Source organism: Strigops habroptila, chromosome 2, assembly GCF_004027225.2.
Source record: "Strigops habroptila isolate Jane chromosome 2, bStrHab1.2.pri, whole genome shotgun sequence".
Taxonomy (NCBI): domain Eukaryota; kingdom Metazoa; phylum Chordata; class Aves; order Psittaciformes; family Psittacidae; genus Strigops; species Strigops habroptila.
Window position 1 is genome coordinate 95395187 of NC_044278.2, and position 23700 is coordinate 95418886.

The following is a 23700-nucleotide window of genomic DNA, read 5'->3' on the forward strand; positions in this document are numbered from 1 at the left end:
ACTAAGCAGTTTCATAACCTTCAAAATAAGTTCTTGAATTTTTTATAGTATTTGATAGCAGCTTTTTATTGGTTACAAAACCTAAGCCCATATACAAAATTAGGAACACATTTAGATGCCTCTTTGAAAGAACGTTTTAGTCTATTTTAACTGATAGTTTAAAAAAATAATAAAAACAATGCAATTTTAAACACTGTTCTGAAAACGTAAAAGTGCAGCAATATACTTTGTTTCCTTTATTAACTATGAAATGGTGCAATCCCAATCAAAAGCTGATAAGGTCACAACAGAAAGAACTGAGCAAATGCTTTGTCCTGCCTTACCCAGTTCTCCGATGTTCACTTTTAATGTAATGCATTGAGTGCAAGAAAAGGATCAAATCTTCACAGTAGTGGAAAACTGTTGTTTCAGTATCAATTTGTATGTCATCTCCAGGATAATAGCGAGTGCAGGCGGAACAGGGTATCCGTCAGTCTATATGGCATACAGGGAGACTAAATTGAATTAGAAGGGGGGAAATATTTGTTCATGTTAACATCTGCTGGAACTCTAATTTCACAAAAACTTTGTGACCTTACCTAACTTTGACTTTTTATTGTTTAGTTTTTTAGCAAACACCACACAGTTTCAAGATTTTTAGACTATAGTGTGTGAATAGGATGCAGTTACCATATGAAGCTTCAACTCAACTTTTGGGAAAAGAAAAAAGGCACAATGAACTTCAACTCAATTTTATGTGCACAAGAGTTGAAAAATCTGAGCCACCTTAAAGAGAAATTGATTCTAAAATTTATAAAACCTATAAATAATCAGAGGCCAAACCACTATATTAAAACAGATTATCTAGCAAGTAAAAATCTTGCAGTTTAAACATACGCTTGTATCCAGTTGAGATACAAGACAACTCACTCTTTAAAGTGGCTCCACCTTGGCAGATATATATTTAATGAATGCACACCTGCTATGCGTTGTTCATCAGTGGAAAAACAGCTGATCCACAAAGCTCTGATGGCATCTGTCCTTATCTTCATCACAGTAAATACAACCCACATCCAATAACTAAATTAGTTTAGATTTTTCTATCCCTTCACATCAATGCATTGGGAAATTACACCCAGTAAACAACAGCAACAAAACCAGTTTGTGTGATAGCTTACAGAATTTCAAAGTTATCGCTCTTCACCCCAGCAATACCAAAATCCCTTTGAAAATGACTGGGTCAGACGATTTTCCAAAAGCAATGACCTCACATACCTTATGTAAAGTTATTTAATGTGCGCTGCACATCAGGTTGATGCTGAATAGCGGCAGCTTCCATACAGCCTCACACGTCAACCAGTTTGTATCTTTTTTTAATCATGTGAATAAGATTTGAGACTAACTTCTGGATTACTCTTCCGATACTCCAAGAATGAAGCTTTTATGACGCTTCTAAGTAGTTGCTGGTTTGTTGCCAACCACATCATCATAAGCACTGATTACTAAGTAAAAAATAGTTTAAGACTAAATTACAGTAAACATGAAAGCTCCACAGTTTAAACCCAATATAAATCAACCATATCCAATTATCAATTTAAAACAAAATATATTGACTACTGAAAGTTGAAAGCAAGATTCTTTTAAACTAATACATTTTTGGACAGATATTTTTCTTTTTCTACAGTCTGGGACTCTTGCTTTCAGCTTAAACAGAAGTTCAAGTCCATAACAGGTTGTAGCTCAGGTAAAATACCATGCACAGCATTTGATTACTTCAAAACAGCAGGAACACACAGGCTGAAGTGAGTGGTCAAATAGGGCTCGCTGTTCTCAAAAATTAGGTATAATGGCAAAAGCTTTACCAGTCCAAATCTACAGTTCATTCTCCAACCCTGGTTTCTGAGGCAGTTAATGAACACACATCAATTACTGATAGCTGAAGTAGTTTTTTGTTTTAAACTTAAGTGTTTAATCAATTGCCAAGTGTTTGTTTGTTTTTGTTTAAGTTACTTTTATTTCAGTTTCACCAATGAAATTCATTTGGCTTGCATTTTTGAATCTATTCTTCCACATAAAGTATATGAAAATATGTTTGTGGAGGACGATGATGGAGGCTCAGAGCAAACTGGGCCCCTGTGAAGTCTTCCAAAATGTATGCATCATACCAAAGTGTCTTGATCCACAGCGCACCGTTTTCCAAAGAAGCTACTTTTCCGTGGAAAGCCAATGTGCCACCACTATGGAATATTCTTAACAAAACTGCAGATTGCGGTTGTCAGCATGTGGCACCAGGAAAAAGGCAAAAAAAGGTAGTCGGGACTGTTAAAAAGAATTCTGGAACAGTTTGAGAGATCATGCATATGCATTTACAGTCCATGTGATAGTGATGTTTGGCAACTGCAAAGTGACCGATACATGGCTTGCTTTAGAAGCATCAAAACGAAGAGGCATGTGTGTCTTGGAGCCTTTTGTTTCTTCACTTGGTAGCCATCTGGTGGTGCTTCATACTGGTGTGGGACAGAGAAGCTGCACTTTTTTGAACTTAAAAATTAAATTCTTTTGTTTGAAGGTTGGCCGTTGGGTCAAAGTTGTAAGTACCTCCTTGAGTGGCTTCAGGAATGAGACTGGGATCTTCGTCGATCTATAAAATACAACAACAAAAACAAATGAGAAGCCAATTCCCTGTGCAGTTCAGTACGTGTAGAAGAGATTCACAAATGCCAATCTTTTTTTCTTTAATATTATTGCAATATAATTAGATCAGTTTTTCAAATTCTATTTCTCAAATATGTTTAAAAAGAGCAACACATCAAATCTGTTCTAATACCATTAGCGAAACAAAACGCTAGAGACCAGGTTGCTGCTTGGTCAAAGCAGTTACTATTTTAGCTGTGTGATTCAATTTTCAATGCCAATTTTTAGTACTGACGGAGTTGGCTAATCACTAGTTGTGAATTCCAAAATCAGTTTTGTACTTTCTCCCATTTTCTTTCAACATGAAAATAATCTATATCAGCAGCTAATAGAAATACTTATATAAAGCTTAAAAGAGTACTCAGTATATCCTATAAGAATCTGAAGGATTCTTACACATTTCAGAGCAGTTTTATATAGCTCTCACAAGCCAATCTGATTTTTTTAGAATCCAAAAGTACATCATTACTCTATGTATATAGAATGAAAGGCATCAGTATCCAACTTCACCCAACTTCCTCAGAGCTGTTAGAATGTAGGTATTTACCACCTCTAGGAACAGCAAATAACATGGTCAGTAATATCAATATGCACAACTTCAAACGTTACCCATCCTCCTCCAATCACCAGCTGCATCTATTCTCCAAACATGCCACCTCTACAAATCAGGCTGCAGGAACCACATGCCGTGTGTCATTCTGAAGAAGGTTAAGAGCCTTTTTGGGGGGGGTCCAAGCTTTCTGAGATCTGACCTTGGAGTAGTGCAGAGTCAGAAATGACTCATCTAAAATCTTTGTTTCTCTTTATTTTGAGTGACAATACCTAAATTGGAGGGTGAAATTAAAGCCTTTGGTGACGGCAACAATCTGCGTGAGTAAGAATGGGGCATGTCATGCCCAAATGAAGATCAAATCTGGTTTCAGAATGCTTTGCAAAATGTTTGCCAGTTGATAAATTAGCACTTCTGCCTTCTGCAGGAGTACTACAAAATAACGTTACCTAAGTTCACATGCCTTTAACACAATAAACTGAAGTCAGGAAGCCGTTAGTGCTGGTCCTTTACAAGGCTGTGCACTTTACAGGGCTCAGCAAAGGAGCAGATGGGATTAAAAGTGAAGGGATATCTAGTAGCCAGCAAAATCTCCTGAGAATACAGAAGATCCTGAAGTGACAGAAGGCAGGAAAACTCCTGGCAGTCAATCTTGACACTGACAAGCAGGATAACATAACCAGGCTCTTACCTCCCTAGGGCAATTTGAATTTTCTCTTTTTTCCCCCCCTTTTCTTTTCCCTAATCCTCAAACAACAAGGGTTATTTTCCTACTTGTAATTACTGCCTGAAAATTTGTCTGGTTTTATGTTTTAACTCCTATCTTCCAGTCATGGAATTTCTAGCATTTTAAGTTTTAGAAGCCCCAGAAAACATGGTAAAAGTATAAACAATAATCTGAAGTAAAGTCTTGCTCCTGAGTAAAGGAGGTAAATTCAGCAAATCAGGCACAGACTAAATTGTGTTAGTTTAAGTAAGAAGGAAACGCACAAAAGGGAGCACTGACCTCAAAAAGGGATATTTTTCCACCCTCCCCAACTAGACTCTTTGGTTTAGCTACAGAAGTCTCAGAGTTATTCTGGAGACTATTAGACATTGCTCACAGAATCAGTGCAAGCATAGGGAACTCTTCACATATCTTAATTTCTGGTGACTAACTTTGCAATCCCTTGATGGGCCCAAGAACTGAAAATTAACAAGTCCTAAAGTTAGAGCTGGTATCTGGAGAGTTCAATTTAAGAGAAGAACTGAAGACATAGTTCTGCTAGGCTGCAGAATGACAGACACCCTGGATGGCCTTTATAATTATTATTTGTCTTCAAATTGCTTGCTGAAATGCTTCTGAGGCACTCACAAACAGCCAGTAGCAGGAAGAGCTAGAACCCAAAGGCTCAAAACACTTAATCAGCATGCAACAAAATATCAGATGGTCGATCAGTCAATTGCAGAAAGTGTTAACAGTTTTGATGACTCTTTTCAATACAGAGTCCAGACTGAGCAATTACAGGCCTGAAATATTGAAATACAGTAATCTATCTGAAACTAGGGATTCACCCCTCCCTCCAGACTGATGTCCGAGAAAGTAAAAAGGAGAGCTGAAGAACTGTTTAGATTCTAATCTCAAGAAATTACATGTCAATTTATGCATCAATGTGACAAAATTAGGTTAGTGTCAATCAATTTATTAGGTGAAACCAGAGCAGTCATCTTGATGTTGTTAAAGAAAATTCTTGGTATCGAGAAACTCTTCAAAGACTTGCAATTAAGGGAAGCTGTACTGAAAAAGGAGCAGGAAAACTGACTTCCCAGACATTCCCTATGTTCATCACAACTGGAACTGAGGAACAATGACAATGTACTTACTAAGCTAACAGCACAGCGCATACACTCGTCAGTCTTTAGCATACTTACATCATCACCAGAGAAATACTGATCTATGATTTCAAATGCTAGTTTATAAATGTCTTCATTCTCATGCTGTTGCAAGGCTTCGATTTTCTCTAACCCTGAATAAAAAGAAAGTGGAAAAGAGTTTTGTAAGTTTAAACTGGAGTTACTGACTACTTTGAAAAAAAGCAAGAAAAATAATGAAACATTACTACTGAAACATATAAGAAAATATGTAGGTCAATCTGCAAATACTATCTACAAAGTAGCTATCTTTATCTCTTACAAGAAACGAGAAGTAGTTTGGGAAACTTTGTATACCATGGAATATCCCATTTTATGAACAAGGGATAATGCAATCTTCTCTCTTTTCAGATAAAACTCTCCGTATTTAATTTAAGACTCATGCATACTGCATAGCTTTTATTTCAGTCATTGTGCTTTCTGTATATCAGCAAAAGAAAGTAGCTACTTTTGTGTGTTGCATAAGAGTTTAAAACAACAAGGCGACAAAATCTCCAACCAAAAGCAACTTAAAACACTAGTCCCACTCTCAAACAGGATATGGAACAATACAAGGGAAAAACTTCCAGTGTAGTAAGTTCTTCAACATCCCTTTAATGTTATCTTACTATAATACATTAATTAGCATGTGCTAAAACTTGGATTGCAGTATCAAGATGACTCCTCATCCTGCTTCGGTTTGTAATAAAATAATCCTAACAACTGCTTCCAAGGCAATGAACTAAAGCAAAAATTGTGTTTTACCACAGAACAAAAGTATATGCAATAATCAAAAGAAAAGAAATACAATTCTCATTTAAATCTAAAGAATACTCAAGCTACAGAAAGTTCCTTCAACAATTGCTTCCAACATGACCATCTCTAAACCAAACTAAACAAAGTAATTTCTCTCATTATAAAAGTCTCACTTATTCGAATAGCCCATGGTAAAAAAATGCTGTAGTAAACATGAACAGCAGCAAGGGGAAGACAGAATAATATCCACCAAATTGAATTTTTTAAAAGCCTGATAAGTACTAACCTCCACACTCCTCTATAATTTCAGCTATTGTGCTGGCCTCATCGCCAGCCATTATCAGGATGTTTTTCAGACCATCCAGCACCACCTGTACCACTTGAGAATCCTTTACTGAGAGTAGATTGCAGAATGGTGGGATCACATTTTGCTGTACAAGGTATTCAACCTAAATAATGAACAAAAAAGTGCTTTCAGCATTGTGCTTCTTACAAATGGCATGTGCAATGTTTTAGTGACAATTCGGAATTCTACTACACATACCTGATCTTTTCTCCCACTTATTGTCAAATTGCTAATTGCCCAAGCAGCCTCCTTTTGTGTTCCAAAGTCCCCCTGAAAAATAAAATTAATAGCTCATTAAAATCAGCATGGAAACATCTGTCAAGCTTATTATTAAAAATCACAGACTCCTCATGTCAGATTTATAAAAAGAGGATGACAACTTGCATAGCTGATAGTTTGACTGACCTTAGCCAGCTGGTGTATGATCATAGGGATTAGCCCAGCATCTATTACAGCTTGAACTTGTTGCTGGTTTCCTGCTGTGATATTGGAAAGGAACCAAACTGCTTCCTACAATTGGACAAAACAAAAAAGCAGAACACTTTTAGCAACTAGTCAACAGATGAAAAAAAAAAACCCTCAAAACCCCATACCAAAAAACCCAAACCCAACCAAACTATACAAAACAACATTAAAACTTCAAATCATACCATGACCAATCACTAAACAGAACCTCCAGGTTTCATCCCCAATAGCACTTCTAGAACACAAACTTTTATTGGACTGTGGAAGCCAAACATGCAGGGGATCAACTGCATGATTAATTCATGGGGCTAGATTATTACTTACACAAGAAGTGTCTCTATACATCAAGAGCAAAACAAATCACAGCAGTTTGAGCTGTCAAAGATAACTTCTTTAGAGCTCCTGACACTTGACAGGGCCTGAAGAAACAGAGATTCCTTACAAACAGATTCCCCCTCAATGGTACACTAAGCGGTGGAACCAACGTGAGCTAAACAGAAACAGTCTCCTCCTCTGCCAGCCCCATCTGTGTAGTGGAAGATGGCACAATGATTGCAAAATAAATAAATGCAAGTAACATGAAGTACAGCTCTGAAAAAGAGGGCACTGATCACTTTCTTTCATCAAACTTCCCCTATTCCATCCAGTCCCTGCTGCAGTGAAGTTACCACTGCCAAAAAAGGAAGGAGAGGAAATGCAGGGAGTTTTTCAGAAAGGGACAGTGGTACTCCCTACTTCCTTGAAGGTGAACATGGACAAAAGAACAAATTCCACTATGAAAAGGTAGAGTGGAAAAACTGGATGAGTCTTATTAAACTCACTGGATTCAATCAAAAGTAACACTTTTAGTTACGAAAAACTATAATGCAGCTGTAATACAAAAAAAGTATCACACTTCACAGCAAAAAACATCAGTCCTCTCAGAAAGCACTAGGCATCAACACTAATGCATGGATCCGCAGTACGGCTGTTTGGCTTTAGTCCTAATGAAGCACCAGGCTCAAAGGCTGTGTCTTTACACAAAATTGTTCACATGCTGGAAATAACAGCTGCAAGAAATCCTTCTGTAATTCTACAGTTTTATTTCGTAAACAGAAAGATCAAGTTAGGAAGAAACAAATCATACCTTGTTTATCTTCTCTTTTGGATGCGTCAGGAGATTTGGGAAATAAGACAAAACATCACAATTGAGAACAACTTGTGTCTGTTCATCAGTACCAGTTACTATGTTGCCTACTGCTCTCAGTGCTGCTGTCTGAATATCCAAAGTGGGAAGGAAAAAAATTGCATGTTAAAGACATTGCTGTTATTTTTGCCAAAACAAAGATCATTTAAAGACGTCTCTATAAAAACACTTTGAAAAATACAATTTAGCTCTTCATCCTCTGAGCTACATCCCCAAAATGGGTACTGTTTCATTAAAACATAAGTACACAGTACAGCATTTTACTGAATAGATGCACTGTAGCTCAACTCCACAAGTGTAAACATTATAAATTAAAAGGATATTAAAACAATAGAAAAGTTAATTCATCATGTATTTGATTCAAGTTACAATTACATGAACTGTTTCTAGGCTTTGACTATGTCTGCTAAGGTTGCTTACTTCTCCACTCAGCTCTCCACTACAATTTAAAAACCCCACAACTACTTTTCTTCTTATTGACTCTCAGTTGACTTTCAGAAATGGACTGTATATAGAACCATAGAATGGTTAGGGTTGGAAAGGACCTTAAGATCATCTAGTTCCAACCCCCCTGCCACGGGCAGGGACACCTCACCCTAGACCACGTTGCCCAAAGCTCTGTCCAACCTGGCCTTGAACACTGCCAGGGAAATGTTTTACAAGTGGCAGAAGAGTGGAGAGACTCCTTTTCATTAAGTGAACTGGTCTGACAAATTTCAAGACAGCCAAGTCTCACCCAAAGTACAAACTAAACAAACATGACAAATGCACAGATACATATAAAAGGTCCTGACTGCAACTGTTCATTTACAAAAAGCGAGCACACATTAACTAACTGTTTCCCTTTGTCTTTGAAACCAATCAAAAAAGCTCAGTTAACCCTCCCCTTTTGCAGTTAATTAGAAATTTACTTTACTAAAAGGACTCAGCATCTGCAAATATTTTAACATTCAAAAGGTCCCAAAATACCGATTTCTATGAGCTATTCAGACAGAGTATGCACATCCATGTGTGCAGCAACAGAAAAGAGCACATGTGACTTACTCTGGAAAATGTAAGATCTATTGTTGCTAAATATTTTAGGACTACAAAAGGAAGGCACCCCAGTAGTCACAGAGCGCAAGTTAAACATTAACTTGTCACTTTACTAAAATTAGACTATATTATTAAAATACTATATTAGAACTGTTTTGCTCAAATTGTCTTTCATATTAATAATCTTTTTTCCCCAGTGTAGGTAACTCTTTTTGTTCAGTTTTACCTGTAACAGATGTAGCTATAAATGTTCACCTCAGTACTCCACTAATAAATACTTTCAGGCACATTTTCTTAGAAAATACCTTAGAGAGGACTATTCAATAGCAACTGAACCAGACTTACTTGAACTTTAACCTCCTGGTGACTCAGAAGAGGAACTAGAAAAGGTACAACTCCTGAATCAATCACCATTTGTATCTGTTCATTTCCACCATCTGTTAAGTAGGACAAAGCCCAAACAGTGTCCACAAGAATCTACAAATTGGAAAGAATATGGTTTATACATTGAACAGTAAAATCCACATAATGGAGGCTTAATTTAGTGATCAACATTCCACGTCGGAAGTAAAGGGGGCGGAGGGAAGAGCATGCAATTTAGTTACAGCAAAACCTCAACTATGATTATGATGAGACCTAACTAGTAAAATTTTCGATTATTATGTACAGCTATGAAAACAGGGGCCATTTGCTCCATAATTTCTGTATGTCCTCTCAATTTTTTTTAATTCAATACCACATTTTGGTGCATAAAGTGACAGCATACATCATCTCACAAAGGTAAACTGTTGGGCTTGATTTGCATTTCAAAAGATAGCCAGCTGAGATAAGTAGTTGTGCTAGTAACTTGCTGAAGAAAATACTAACCCTGCCTCCTACCACTACTGTAATTTGTTACTGTGCTCTTTTGATTACAGAATACCTAAATTCTCCTAGTCTCTAATCCATCTATCTACACCTTAGTATTTCTGATCCATAGCGCAGTTCTGAACTGAAACTGCAAACTCTTCTGGATGTATGCCTTTTCCTGCCTTCGTATTAAAATCCACAGCAAAGGAAAAGAGTTCTTATCCCAGCTAAAAGACTAGCAACTATTGTAAGGTGTCAACTGTTCGAGCAAAGCAAAAACCCACAGAGAAATTACTATCATGCAGGGCAATCTTAGTATATTGAAAACCAAATAAAGACTAAGTCACTGATGACTTGATAAGGATGATTTGAGAGCCCTCAAAAAAAAAAAAGGTACAAAAGATACAGTCATTAAAAGGTAGTATCCAAAGCAGAAACAAAGCCAGCAGAAAGAGGGATATCACATCATTTAGAGATGATGTTAGGAACCACAGGAAGAGAAATCTGAACCCCACTGAGGACATCACCTGTTAAGGTACCTAGATCTACTCTACTTTTAAAACACATACCCATTTAAAATTCCCAGCTATTAAGACAGCTAAATACCATAGTCCTGAAATGTGGGAAGGACTTTGAAGTGCTGACCCACAGGCTGCTTCCACCCAGCTCCTTGGACCAGACAGCACAGACCTAATGCTTTCCCGACACAGCCTGCTGCTGCCCTCACCTGCTAATGCCACGGGAACAGCAGAATGTGCTGCAGTGGAGCCAGTATCACAGCTGAAGCAGTGAGAGATGGTGCCTGACCAGTTTGCTGCCCCATAGCCCTGCTGGTGACAAGAGCAGCAGCCGCCAGAAGCGCTCACAGGACTGTTGGCTGACCTACCTGCATCACTGACTCATCTTCAAAGATAGGTTTGCTGCTCCAGTACAAAGAGGCTGGGACCAGACTGGTACCTCCAAACTAGCACCTGACTCTCAGGATCAAAAAGATGGGCACCCTAATTGAGATTAGTCAAAACCTGGCATCGCATGGTCTTACATCTACTTCGAGAAGCTCTCACACAATCGTTGCCTGCAAAAGTTTTCAAATTTGGCAGGGAAAAAAAGCCTATAGGTTAGATGTATGTTTGGTTTTGCTATATATTTCCATTCAAGTTTGTCCAAATTACGAATTGGAAAGTCACCATTTGCTGTCTCCCACTCACATTACACTGGGAAAACCCTGGCAAAATCCCAGATTAAACTGTTTGCAAATATTTTGTGGAGCCAAGCCCACTTCACCATTAAAAGAGCAGCAGAAACACCACTACCATAGCGTGGAAGTAACAAAAGACAGTTCCACCAATCTTATGCTTTATCTCCAGACCTGCCACAAGGATTCAATCCTGCTTCTCTAAGTTGAAAGATGGCTATAGGGAGCAAGAGTCAAAGACAAAAAAAGTCCTGACAGGAGGAGGAGAAGAGCAGCTCAGTATCCTTTACTTACACAGATCTTTGTTCCTGAAGTCCCAATATAAGACTTCAGGAGGTAAGTCCACCACTCTAGGACTTTACTTAGAAAATGTATGTAAACTCATGGATCAGAAATGTTGGAAGTACTGAAGGTTTAGTATTAAAAACCTGAAAAGTTGTCAAAGGTGCCATAAAACAATAGTTTATTGCTGTTTATTGAAGTATATTTTCATATGTGATTTCCTTAGCTAAACAGGTTGCAAAGTCAGGCTCCCAACAGGTTACAAAAGTCAGATTGATCTGTATGATCACAATATTTGACTGGACTGATACGTGGAATAATATATTTTTTTTTCCTAGACATGCATTACATATCATCTATGCAAAATTGTAAACTGGGTCAGAATTAAAGTGAAGCTGATGGTAAAGCTGGCACTTTAAATTTTTTGTGCTCAATTCCACAAAACAGGTGTTCTTAAAATGTAGTTTCTAGTGTAAAGGATAAAAAAAACCCCCACTTTTAGAAAAGATATTTCAGAAATTGTATTTGCATTTTCCTTTTCATGCATTTACTACAATTATATTATTCTTCATATTAAATTGTGCATTTACTACTTAATTATACATAAATTAACACACAAAACCAAGTTTGCCACTTAAACACAATCTTGCAGCATTCTCTCTCTAGAGAAACGAAAACTTTGGAAATTACTTACATTTATATCTGTATGGTAAATGAGAACACACAATGCTGGCAAAATCTGAAAAGAAGTTCATCAGTCATTATAGTAGAATAAAACTGGCTGTATAATCATGAATCCGACTACTGCAGTCACAAAGCTTAGCTTGAGACTGCATTAGCATATTGCATCCACACACTTTTAGCAGGTCATTTCCTCAAGGTATATACATATATATAATATTTAATATACAAATATACATATATATGATATTTAAATTTTGTAAAAATAGAAGACAGTACTGTATTTCAAAGACACACAGAGGGAAAAGAAACAACCAATAGAGATAAGACATCCCCTGCTATTTTGAAAGCTTTGTTACCACACAGTATAATGAAAATCATTAGCCTAACATCAAGACCCTCTTGGACTAAAGTAGAATTTTATTTTTGTATTCATGTTTGGAGAAAATATAAAACTGAGCCATGATAACACTGCTTAGAACAGGGGTTTCTATTTGGTGAAACTTGTAAAAGCTTCCCTGCTTCATTTCTAAAAATTCATTGAACTTTAGTTGCTAACAATATTATACTTCATGTGGCTTCAAGAACTGTACCCACACATTGGAATTTATCTGAAAAAGGAGAACTTCATGCACATTATAACTCTAGTTCTAGTCAAATAGCATCACTTTACTAGGTGTGCCTGCTTTATAAACACTGCATTTGCTCTGTTCACCAGTTTAAAAGGACTTTCAGATGCTTCTTTTCTCAAGTGGGGACTTGACATTGACTGCATGTTCACAGCTAGTCAAAACACAAACTATACTACATTCACTAATTTATTTTCAGTAAGAATATTTCTATGTACAGAATCACGTTTGTAGCCTTTTTATGACAAAACCATGAAATGCTGAGTAACACACCTTCTAGTGTGTTAATTTTTTTGTTGTGTCCATTTTAATATATGGCTTATCAGTCTTTAGTCTTACTCAGTTTCAGATGTTACAAATATCTTTATTACAGCCTTAGTAAAAAGCATTAAATTGGTCAAATTACCTCCTGTAACAACTGGTAAGTGGCACAAGACAGTGGCAAAAAACATGCATAAATTCATAGTATGACAATGTAAAACATTTGCCTCTAGCCCAGAGTATAAAAAATTATCTGTCTCGTAATTCTTTATTTACCTCCTGAACTGTTTCCATAGGCGGTGGGGGGTCCTTATTCCTGCAGAGATTTACAATGACCCATGTGACGTTCCGAAGGAAGGTGATGGGAATGGAGGGATTGATGAAGGACAGAAGAGGTTTGACAACTCCCAGTGATATGACATAATCTCTACACTGAGGACCATCACCTACAGAAATGAAAATTGTTGTAAAAGAAATTACATTAAAAATGGAAAATCTTGAAATGTATGCAATGGCATGTTGGGATATTGAAATTCTATGTTTCCTCACCAGTAGTCTACTACTAAAAGGTCATGTTCAATTACATATACATAGGTATAGATACGTATGTATATTTTATGAGATACAAAGTTTTTCCTGTTAATATTTGTGTAGCAAGTGATACCATTCTTTAGAAAAATACAATGTACATAAGTAATTCTGGCCACATGAAAAATTATATTAAGCCACAGAATTTAGAGGAAACATAGTCTCATATGATAATGCCAATGTTCAAAAGTCAAATTCTAAAAAGAAACGCTCCCTGAATTCAAATCATTATAATGACAAAAGTTACCTATAATATTTCCGAGAGCCCAGACAGCTTGCTCACAAACATTCTGGTGTGGTGAATGAAGTAGTCTCAAGAAGAGGGGTACTGCATCTGCAGAATGCAAAGATTGGATTTGTTTTTACTGCAACATGGTGTATGCACAACACTTTCATTGATTAATACAAACCTCTTTCTCTACCATGTCTTATACATGTTTCTATTATGAAGAGCATACAAAACCTCAGTTAAACATTTCTATCGTATCTATAGAGAGGGAAAAAAAGACTCGAGAACAAGCCACTATTAAACAATGCTCTTCACATGTAAAGATTTCCACATATTTCTCTTAGTGATAGGCAAGAGCCTCAAGTATGCAGGTGCTAGGTTTCATGTGCTCGTAATTCAGATTTTCTAGTTATCCAATATCACAATACATACCTAAAAGAATGACATGCCTACTTGTGCAAACGTGCTTCAAATCTTGACTTTTAGAAAATAGCTTCCTCCCAAGAGGTGGCTATAGTTAGTTTCCTTATGCGGTGAAGATTTACATCCATCTGCCAGTCCTAAGACACGTTTTAATTTGCTCTTATATAATGCAGGCAACATACCAGATTAAGGACGTGTTACTGATTTTAAATATCAGTCTCTGCTAAATTAAATATGTTTAATAGAGCTAAGAAACCATCCCTTTACTATTCCCATGCACTACTTCCCTTCAAACAACCCATACTGCTTGAAAGACACCCATTTTTAAACTCTATTTATGATCGTACTTGTCCTATAGTCTGAGTGAAGTAAACAGATCAATTTATATACTGTTGAAGGAAGTAAGTTTTTCTTGTATGAAGAGTTTCTCAAGTTTTAAAAAATTGTAACACAATTTGTGAGCAACTATGAATCAACATGCTATTGATAATGTAAGCGATAATAAGCCAAAAAACCCTGACGTATTTTCCTGAAAAACAGAGTAATGATCAATAAAGATAACCTAAAATTCCTTCCCTGGCCTAGATGAGTAATTCACCAATTGCCTATAACTGACAAGTTAGGAGGGACAGCAACACACTGTTGCTCAAGAACACTCTCTGTTCTTTCAACAATCATCTTGCTTCCATTAGCTCAAGTGGAATATTCCAGCTTCTTTCTTAGTGATTATCAAGATTATACTTCAGTCATATGTGTATTCAACATATTTCAGAGAAGAGGGTCAAGTATGTAGTTTTTATTAGACTGCAAACCTGGTATGCTTTCAAAAGCAGAATGAAATTACTTCACATCAGCACCCAGGCAGGAGAACAGTCTGAGAAAGCAGGAGCTGCAGGTTACCTGATCTACTGCTCTCAAAAAATTAATTACTTCTGCTCCAAATTGTCTTCTGACGAGATCTTTTCTGTGTATATAGTACTTCTCTTTTGCTGGGCCTTCCAACTGCCATCTGTCCCTCTTGATTGCAGAAGGGCACCTTCTTTTATATTTAAGCTGCACCAGCCTCTTCTACAGTTGCAAGGGTCTATTGCTTTGTTTCCTCAATCCATCCCTTATCTAACGGGAGCTGGAAAGGCTGTTTTCCCTTAGTCATCTCCCAGCCAAAGGAGCAAGACTTTTAGACTAAACTTCTTCCATTTTCTCTTCAGGAATAAAGCTGGGAAAATACTTTTTGCTTCTTTAAAGTCATTTTATCCATTTTCTTCTTTTCAAGAACTTGCTAAACAGAATCTGGGAGAGACATATCTCAGCCTGAACTGCAAGTAATCGTTCAGGTAACAGCAATGCTCTTTTTCATTCTGAGTTTTTACTTTAATTCTTTTTTCTAGATTTTTTTCTGCAAAGCTAATACTATAACAGCCTTTTCATGAGATTCAATGATAACATTGGAAGAAAACAATGAACAAGTAGGGAAGGATGAAAAAACTTGGGACTAGATTTTCAAAGATATTTAGATGCCAGAAAAGCATCTAAAACCAGGTGGCCAAATCACATCAGGATTTTTTTAAACAAATTTAGACCTTTTTTTTTTTTTTTTTTAAAGGCTTTGGATTTTTATCCAAAGCTCGTTTTGATAAGCATTCTTATTCTATTGCTCCAATAGCTTAACTATACAGAATCTTAAAATTAGTGAGATACTTTATTAGCTATTAAAACATACAAAACAGCATTTTGATTTGAAAGGCAAGTTCATATACTTTAAAAAGAAAAAAAAAACAACAAATAATCAAGTCACCATTTTCCCATGTAAAACCACTGAATATTAACAAGCCAAGACAATTAATATATTTGCTTATCTATTGTCTTGCTGTTTTATGACAAAACATGGTATTTAACATAAAGGTGACTGTTTTAAGATAAGGATGCTGATACATAAAAGCTACATATATAATCCTGAAAAGTTAATTTGAATAATTTATCTTTGATTAACTTCAGAGCTTCTTTCCTATCTCTTTCCATAATGGAAGTCTCACCGTCTGGTTAAGCAAGAAACAAAGGCAGCAAAACAAACTCAGTGTGTACAGGAGATACTAATCATACGGTCAAGCAAAGGATGGTAATTTTAACTTACATAACCCTACATAACTATATGTGTTTAACAACTTCAAACAATTAAAATTTATGAACATATCTTTGAGGTAGAAAGTATTACTTCCTAGCATGTTTTAGCCGTAAGGGATTTAATGGTATAGGATTTCAGAAATCAACACAAGAATTAGAAAGGACAGACATTTTTTGTTATAATATAATATAACATAACATAATATAATCTATTTTCTTTATTGGAAAATGAGGTCTGGGAGCCTTAATATTAATTGTAAGTGACAAACAGATTAATCTTTAAAAGCGAATGTAGAAAATTTTTGAGAAAGAAGACAGACATGCATTTATTATTTTAATGGTTAACAAATGGCATTTGTTACCCAAATATCCCATTTTGCCTTTTATCCACAACATCCACCACCCCCCAAAACAAATTGTAATACTTACTAGACTGTACGACAGCTTGAGTCTGTGCAGAAGTGCCTGATGCTATGTTAGTCAATGCCCATGCAGCTTCAAATTGTAATGAAGGACTGTAATGAAATAATTTTATAGTAATAAATTGAAACATGATCTGCAGATTATTTTATGGTTCGTTTCAGATTACTAGCTGTATCTACTCTGAGACAGACACTTTACATTTAAGCAGTGCCACTGGGCTAAAAGTTAAAAAAAAAAAAATCTAAGCCTGGACATTTCAGGGAAAAAGCTGTAAGAATAAAAAGATTTTACATTCTATAATCTTTTGTAAACCACCCATCATTCTGACTTCATATTGGTAATAAAAAAATACCAAGTATATGGCTTTTATTTGTGAAGCACATAGCAACCAGTGAAGCTGACCACTACTCCAGCCAACTAATTATCTCCTGTATGAAAGATTTTTAGCACCCCTCATCATAAAATTTAATTATGCCTCTCTACTGGGTAACAGAGTTCTTCACATCCAACTGATCCAAACACCATTCGTATTTAATGAAAAAAGTGCAACTGCCTTGCTGCTGTTAGTTCTCAATACATTGACCATGTCTGACCATAACTAATACAAACTTGGCCCTTCTAACGTTACAACCCAGATCAAGTGTAAGCTGGTATACTGGGATAAAGACATTTTCCTGCTCCATCACAGACAGGCAAAAGATCTAGCATCAGTATCAAATGACAGCATCATACCTGTATTAGAACTGACTTATTAAATGCAGATAAAATTAGTTGCTAGTGTTATGAAAGCTGGGGGAACATCTCTTCCAAGATGTCTGTTAGCTGTTGTCTATGCAAACAGCAGTTTAACAAAACAGTTTGCATGAAAACTGTTGTTCAAGCAAATGCTAGTGCTTCAGGGTTCTAGAAGCTATAAACAAGTTTACAGCTTACGGTGGTTAACTAACAGTAAAGTGTCTGGATTTGGGAGGAGCAGAGAATATCTACTGTTAGATGACTTTTTCATTTTCATGCTTTTCTGGGTCTTTATCAATTATGTGTTATACAGTGTGACAGCACCTGCTTCCTTTAAGTTTTTTCTGTGCATTTTAAGGTTTTATTAGAGATGGGATTGGGAAAGAATTTCATAGGAGGGCCCAAGATGCATAAATACGGATGTGTAAAAACAAATAGTACCAGTCAGCAGCTATCTATAAACCTTTACATTCTAGGCTCAAATACATTAAAATTCTAGTTCTAGGTCAGTCCTTTTCTTCCCCTTGTGATAAGCATTCAGATATAACATGAACAATCTGTGCTTTAACAATCTGTTATAGAAAGTCTTTGCAGAGTTTACCTCTACTAAATATTATATAGCAATCACAATTAAAAGAACTGCTTAAGAAAATGTTTGAGTTCAATTTTGAAAGGCTTATTACACATTTACAAAGGTACATCACACAAAAATTAGATAAAAAAATTAAAATTAGAAGAAATTTCACGGCACTAAACATCCTACTTCTAGAGCAGACAGGCATTCATGACCCGTTTTAAAATGATATCTGATTTGAACATCATTGCCAGCTGCCTTCTAAGCAACTGTTTTGTTAAACAAGCTAGAAACAAAGCTGCTCATGCTTCATTTTTTTTTTTGCAACCACCAAATTATACCCAAAATGCCAATTTGCAATTTTGAAGCTTCTAGCCTTTATGGCTGCAGAAATAACCTTGAAATTGAAATACTGTAAATATATTTATAGCTGGCTGAGACCAAAGATAGGCTAAAACATTTACCTCAAATGTGTTAATCCCCATCTATCTGAATAAGAGGCTCATGGATTGTAGGACATGGCATTTTTATTACATGCCATTAAATCCGTGCAACTACATGCTCAATGTTCTCTACCTCCTTTACTGAAGCTCTTGTTTTCCAACAAAGAATCATAACAGACAGCATTCTCATTCTGTTGTACCATCACATGAGGGAGCTGCACAGAGCCAGAAGGAAACCCAATTTGCAGTGAGAATGAAAGAAGCGGGAAACTTAAGCTAATAACCTTAATGAAAAAGATTACAAGTGTATTCTGGCAAAGAGAAGAGGTGTCTTTACAACCAGGCATATTCTCTGCCTTCACACAAATACATAAAATAAGTCTGAGACAAGTTTCTTAAAAAACAGTCAACAAAAAAATCCAAAATATTAAAAACAAATGAGAAATGTAATAAATAGAAATTAAGTTATTTCTCCATTAGTTGGATATGATCATGGAAGCTCTAAAAACTAAAATGACATTTCAGTGGCAGAATAAAGATTCCTGGAGAATTTATGGTTTATAATCATGGAATGTGATCCACTCTGTCGGATTATATGCTGCTATGAATCCTCAGTTTAATTTGAGGTAATGAGATGTGGTTTTGGATGCAATTTTCGGTAAAGGTGAACATTTGTAAAAGTATACTTACTTATCATCCCTTTCTAGGCATTTTACCAGGATTGGTAAAATTCCTGATTTTATTAAGTCATCAATAGGTGGATTTCTGTCACTGGATAGGAGTTTTCTGTGAAATTAAATGTAAAAGTAAAGTAAGTAACTTTCATCATGAAAAGTGTGTGGGAAATACATTTCTGTGCCTTTATTTATTTTTACCTTGCAGCTTGGACAGCACTCAGTTGGATCACCGGGTTGTCACTTGTGGCATTCTGGGGGGAAAAAAAAAAAATCACAGTAAACCCAAAAATGCACAGAACATGCACTTCTAATTAAAAAAGAAAAAAAAAAGTTAAATGTAACATACCTGCAGGATAGCTTCTAGTGTTACATTTTGCTTGAAAAGAAAAACAGAGATGATTTAGCAATTTTGTTGCTATATTCTTTTTAAACATTTAATCCAATCAAACTCATTTCAACAGTGTATAAATTCATAATCTTGCTTTCTCATAACTGCAAGAATTTCAGTGTTGAAGTAAACCCAGAACACATTGTTTTGGGACACCACCAAAGTTTTAAAAATAATTCAAGAATCGAAGAACTTACTGCTTTGAAGTCAGCATCAACATCAGAATCTTCTAAACTTTCTTCTTGGGGAACATTTCTTTTTTTCAAAAGATGTTCGTCTCTTTTGTTCTGGAAAGGCATAATGACACATAAAGACCCTTAATGCTTGTTAGTATCAGGTGACAATGTAACGGCCCCTTTCTAAATAACAGTTTATATTAGATTGCTTTTTTTTCTAAGGCATTTGTAACTGCAAATAGAATTTGCAGCATCTCAGATGTAAAAATTCAGCAGCTTGCTAATCGTAGACAGAACTATGATAATTCATGACATTTGAATGAATTAAAACTTACAGTTTGGGGATCAATTTTCTAACAGACATTTACAATACACAAAGATCTGCATGACATTAACATTTAGCCATACATAACAAATTATTTTCCAGTGTAAGGATAGTTTTCAGCTAAACCTGCTTCAAAGTTCCCCGGTTACATGTATTTTCATCTTGTGTGTAAAGTAGCATGCTCCATGTACGCTGAGACAGGTAGTATTTCCTATTCACAGGGTTAGCTTAGCCTAATTTCAGATTTAAAACAAAGCACCCTCCAGCCTTCGCTCCTTTGAGGAATAACTGAAGAAAAAATTACCTTTTCTCTGGTAAAATACCTAGTTAACATTTCTAGCTTGCTTAATTAGAACATTTGAACATCCAAAGCCCTAATTTAGAAAGGAATAAAATCGCCAATTGTGACTGTATCCAAATGCATCTTTTGACAAATTTAAAATGTATTAAAAGTATTCCAAAAGTATTCCAAAAGTATTAAATGGTCTTCTCTAAATTTTAGACTTTATCTTTTGTTCTGTATGTCTAGAGGTACAATAAAAAGCAGTAAGGGCAATGGAAGATGATGATGCAGCACGTATGTCTGAAGACCTTCTTGTGTCTTTTTGTTTGTTTTAATAAGCACATTAAGATTTCAATCTCTAATGAAGCAAAACACTGAAAAGGTGCAACAAACAGCTACAACACCTAAAACAAATCTATTACACAACCAAGGAAAGGCAGGCTTTTCAGTCTTCAAACAATTATCTGATAACCAAGCAGTACTGACTATAGAGAGTGTGTTATATCGTGCCCTGCTTGTCATATATGAAAACGCCTCTGAACAGAATCAGATTTTGAAGGAGTCCCCAGTACATTTCTAACATGTTTTTTTCATGTTAGAAAAAAACAGCAATCTCAGGTCCAAAATTTCTGGGACTTCCCTATGTTCCTTAGACATTTTAAAAAGAATTCAAAACTTTTCCAGTTTGAAAGGCTCCCAAGCAATATTATTTTTTTTTCCCAGATAAGAGGATGTTAATCTAAAAGCACCAAAATAACCCTTGAATGCAGAAGATGACATTCCACAAACTTAGAATAGTTTAATTTTTGTCACGTCTAAGTACAGGAACTAAATCCTCAAAGAGTGCACAAGATCACCTGGATTAGCTATGGCAACATCTCCAGAGCTGTACAGTAACAGCAACATACTCGGAGCACATCATACAGACAAGCACTGAAGGTATTTTGTTGTCAAGTGTTTTTGGAGAGAAGGAGGACAGAAATGAGCAGGCAGCTAAATGCCGAAAAATTAGCGTTATGCAGACAAACTGCATCAGGCAGGCAGCTGGATTCACCATACAGACCTATATATTTCTCCTATTTTTCCGCACCACATCCTTGGCACTGCAATTTTAAGCAAAGAGCAAACATCATCCAACCCCAGTCAATCTGGCTTTGCCCAAGTACAATTCATTTTCCTACTGTTTGTGTAAACCATAGCCTGTATTTTGGCAACTGCAGGGACTGGACCCAGTTTCCAGAGGGCCCCTCTCCATGACCATGTCAGCTTTTCCCCCCAGTGCACAGCTACTACACACATCCATCTGCAGAGGAAGCAGTTCCTTCCTGCCTCGGATGAATGGCTCCTGGATCAGTTGAGCTGTTATGGTAAAACGAGCCAATACTGGGAGAAGGAATTGAAGCTGGAGGAAGGTCCTGATGTCTTCAGCAAACTGTCCTCTTCCTACTCTGAGGTGTCATCACAGATCATGGTGGTGAGCAAGTCCACACATGCATGTACAGGGAGACATACTCAGTTACGAGGGTGGCAGACACTGGCTCAGCAGATTCCCTGACTTCAGAAAAGATGCATCCTGAAGGAATTGGGGTCTTTGTGCAGAACTGTTGCCACGGTCTGCTGGAGCAAGTTAAATGTTTCAAATCAAATAATTTCCTGGGAAAGGTAAAGTTTCTTTGTCACTAGTGGCAAACTACCGGGGTACAAGGCAAGGGTTTTCCAATTCTGTTCCTTCTAAAATATCTGGTTGGATTTTCTACATCTCATGCTCAGAAAATTCAGGGAGGGTTTTTTCTAAAATATGTATAATGTTAAGAATTGTTATCCACACCGATCCACTTGGTGATATCTACTTGTTTTACAAACAGATGATTCAGTATCAGTGGCATTCAAGCATTCAAGTATGTGTTCTGCAACATCTTGCAATAAGGACAGGTGATCTTTACTTTTAAATTTATGTAAAAATGCCTTTTAGATGCAGGCCTCTTGCAGATCCTTTTATTTAAAAAAAAAAAAAGAAAAGATGAAATACCTAGAATAGTCAAGATTCTAGCAAACAAACTATTTTTATTGCACTTACTGAAAAGAAAATTCTAGTTAAGAAATGTCACATTACCTCACTTGTTATTTTTTGAAGTTTCTTCTGCCAGTAAAAAAAAGATAAAGCTTTTTAAGAGTTCAAACAGCAGATTCTCCCATTTAAGTGTTTCACACCACTGTACTAGCAGATTCCCCCACCACTGAATCCTCTGACCTTAAGGAACTGGCCTGGTATCTGGGGAGAGAAACTGGTATGTCACCATTCCTCATTGCTCCCCACAAAAGCATCTACACTGGCACAGAACAGATGCACCTCAGACAGCTTTGACTGAAACCCCTCCAAAATGCAGAGGGTATGCAAAAGCCTTTTAAAGTCATATTACTGCACTGCTATTGTAAGTGAAAACTTAAATAAGACTAAAATCTTCTCAACTGTGTTGACATTAAATAGATAACATCCACTCGGAATGAAGTTCAGAAATAATATTAAGTATTCACACACACATAGGTAGCATCTATCATACACATTACTTCTGCCTGCAATATTCTTCCTTCCAAAAACATATTAATAAGAAACAGTCAAAACCACATCATGTGTTTTCTAGCTTGAAAGATCTAGAAGTTTTGGGATGCAAAAAGCCAAGTCACACTGCAACGACTGTGGTACGGAATGTGTATCCCTCTATGGATGTGTGTGTCTCTTCAACATATACAATTACATCATTCTGAGCGATCAACATTTGTTAGGGTTATGCCTCCACTACAATATAACATAGGGGCTATGGTATCCATTTATTCCAGAAAGCAAGAATTAAGATGTATCTTGAGATGCTCTATCAAACCTCCTGAAACATTAGGACGGCAGAGGCTGGAATACAGTAGTGAATCACAGAATAGTCTGGGTTGGAAGAGACCTTTAAAGTTCATCTAGTCTAACGTCCCAGTACAATACAGAGTATATAGCTGGAACAAAGTGAGAGTCCCACTGTGGGTGACTGAACAGCATCTTCACAGACTGGCAGGAATGAGCTGCATGGCCTTCAGCAGCTGAATAACTGGAAAATCACCTTCCACAAACACTAGGCAGTAAGTCTAGAGCATGCCAGTGGACAAAGTACTGGATTATTCCACGGCACTTCACCCGAAGAACTTCACAAAGTCTATCTGCCTGTAACCCTTCTTCAACACACACTTCATGTTTATTCACGGTGAGCGCACTTCTGTAGAAGTACTGTTAGCTGAAATAATTTGCTTGAATAGTATTTAGAGGAGCATGCACAAATTCTCCCTGCTTGTGGTCACAGAATTGATGATGAACACTTCTAAGTTCTTCTAATTCCCTAGAAATACTGCCGGGACTTGGCCAAAAAGGAAAGGAGGGCACGTGGTAAATAAACACATAGTTAGAAAGAACAGTAACAAAGCAGTAATTTGTTTCTCTCCTAGAGCAATTGTCCATGCATACATCGATGCAGTGGGT

At 36.5% G+C, this 23700-nt stretch overlaps 1 protein-coding gene across 3 annotated transcripts in view; it reads right to left on the reverse strand.

Moving 5' to 3' along the window:
• Positions 1 to 45: 45 nt before the first annotated feature.
• Positions 46 to 23700, reverse strand: part of KPNA3 (karyopherin subunit alpha 3) — a 53681-nt gene continuing 30026 nt past the window's right edge. For 2 of the 3 annotated variants that reach the window (XM_030474107.1, XM_030474124.1), the window contains exons 3-17: positions 19597 to 19686; positions 19358 to 19387; positions 19210 to 19262; positions 19025 to 19120; positions 16589 to 16674; positions 13634 to 13720; positions 13075 to 13244; positions 11922 to 11966; positions 9247 to 9378; positions 7807 to 7935; positions 6621 to 6725; positions 6414 to 6485; positions 6156 to 6318; positions 5135 to 5229; positions 46 to 2620 (exon numbers count right to left, since the gene is read on the reverse strand). In XM_030474107.1, the coding sequence (XP_030329967.1) occupies positions 2522 to 2620; positions 5135 to 5229; positions 6156 to 6318; positions 6414 to 6485; positions 6621 to 6725; positions 7807 to 7935; positions 9247 to 9378; positions 11922 to 11966; positions 13075 to 13244; positions 13634 to 13720; positions 16589 to 16674; positions 19025 to 19120; positions 19210 to 19262; positions 19358 to 19387; positions 19597 to 19686 (1452 nt within the window). In that variant the 3' untranslated portion in view covers positions 46 to 2521. The remainder of the gene's footprint in view (positions 2621 to 5134; positions 5230 to 6155; positions 6319 to 6413; positions 6486 to 6620; positions 6726 to 7806; positions 7936 to 9246; positions 9379 to 11921; positions 11967 to 13074; positions 13245 to 13633; positions 13721 to 16588; positions 16675 to 19024; positions 19121 to 19209; positions 19263 to 19357; positions 19388 to 19596; positions 19687 to 23700) is intronic. The other variant, XM_030474115.1, reaches the window with a different exon arrangement.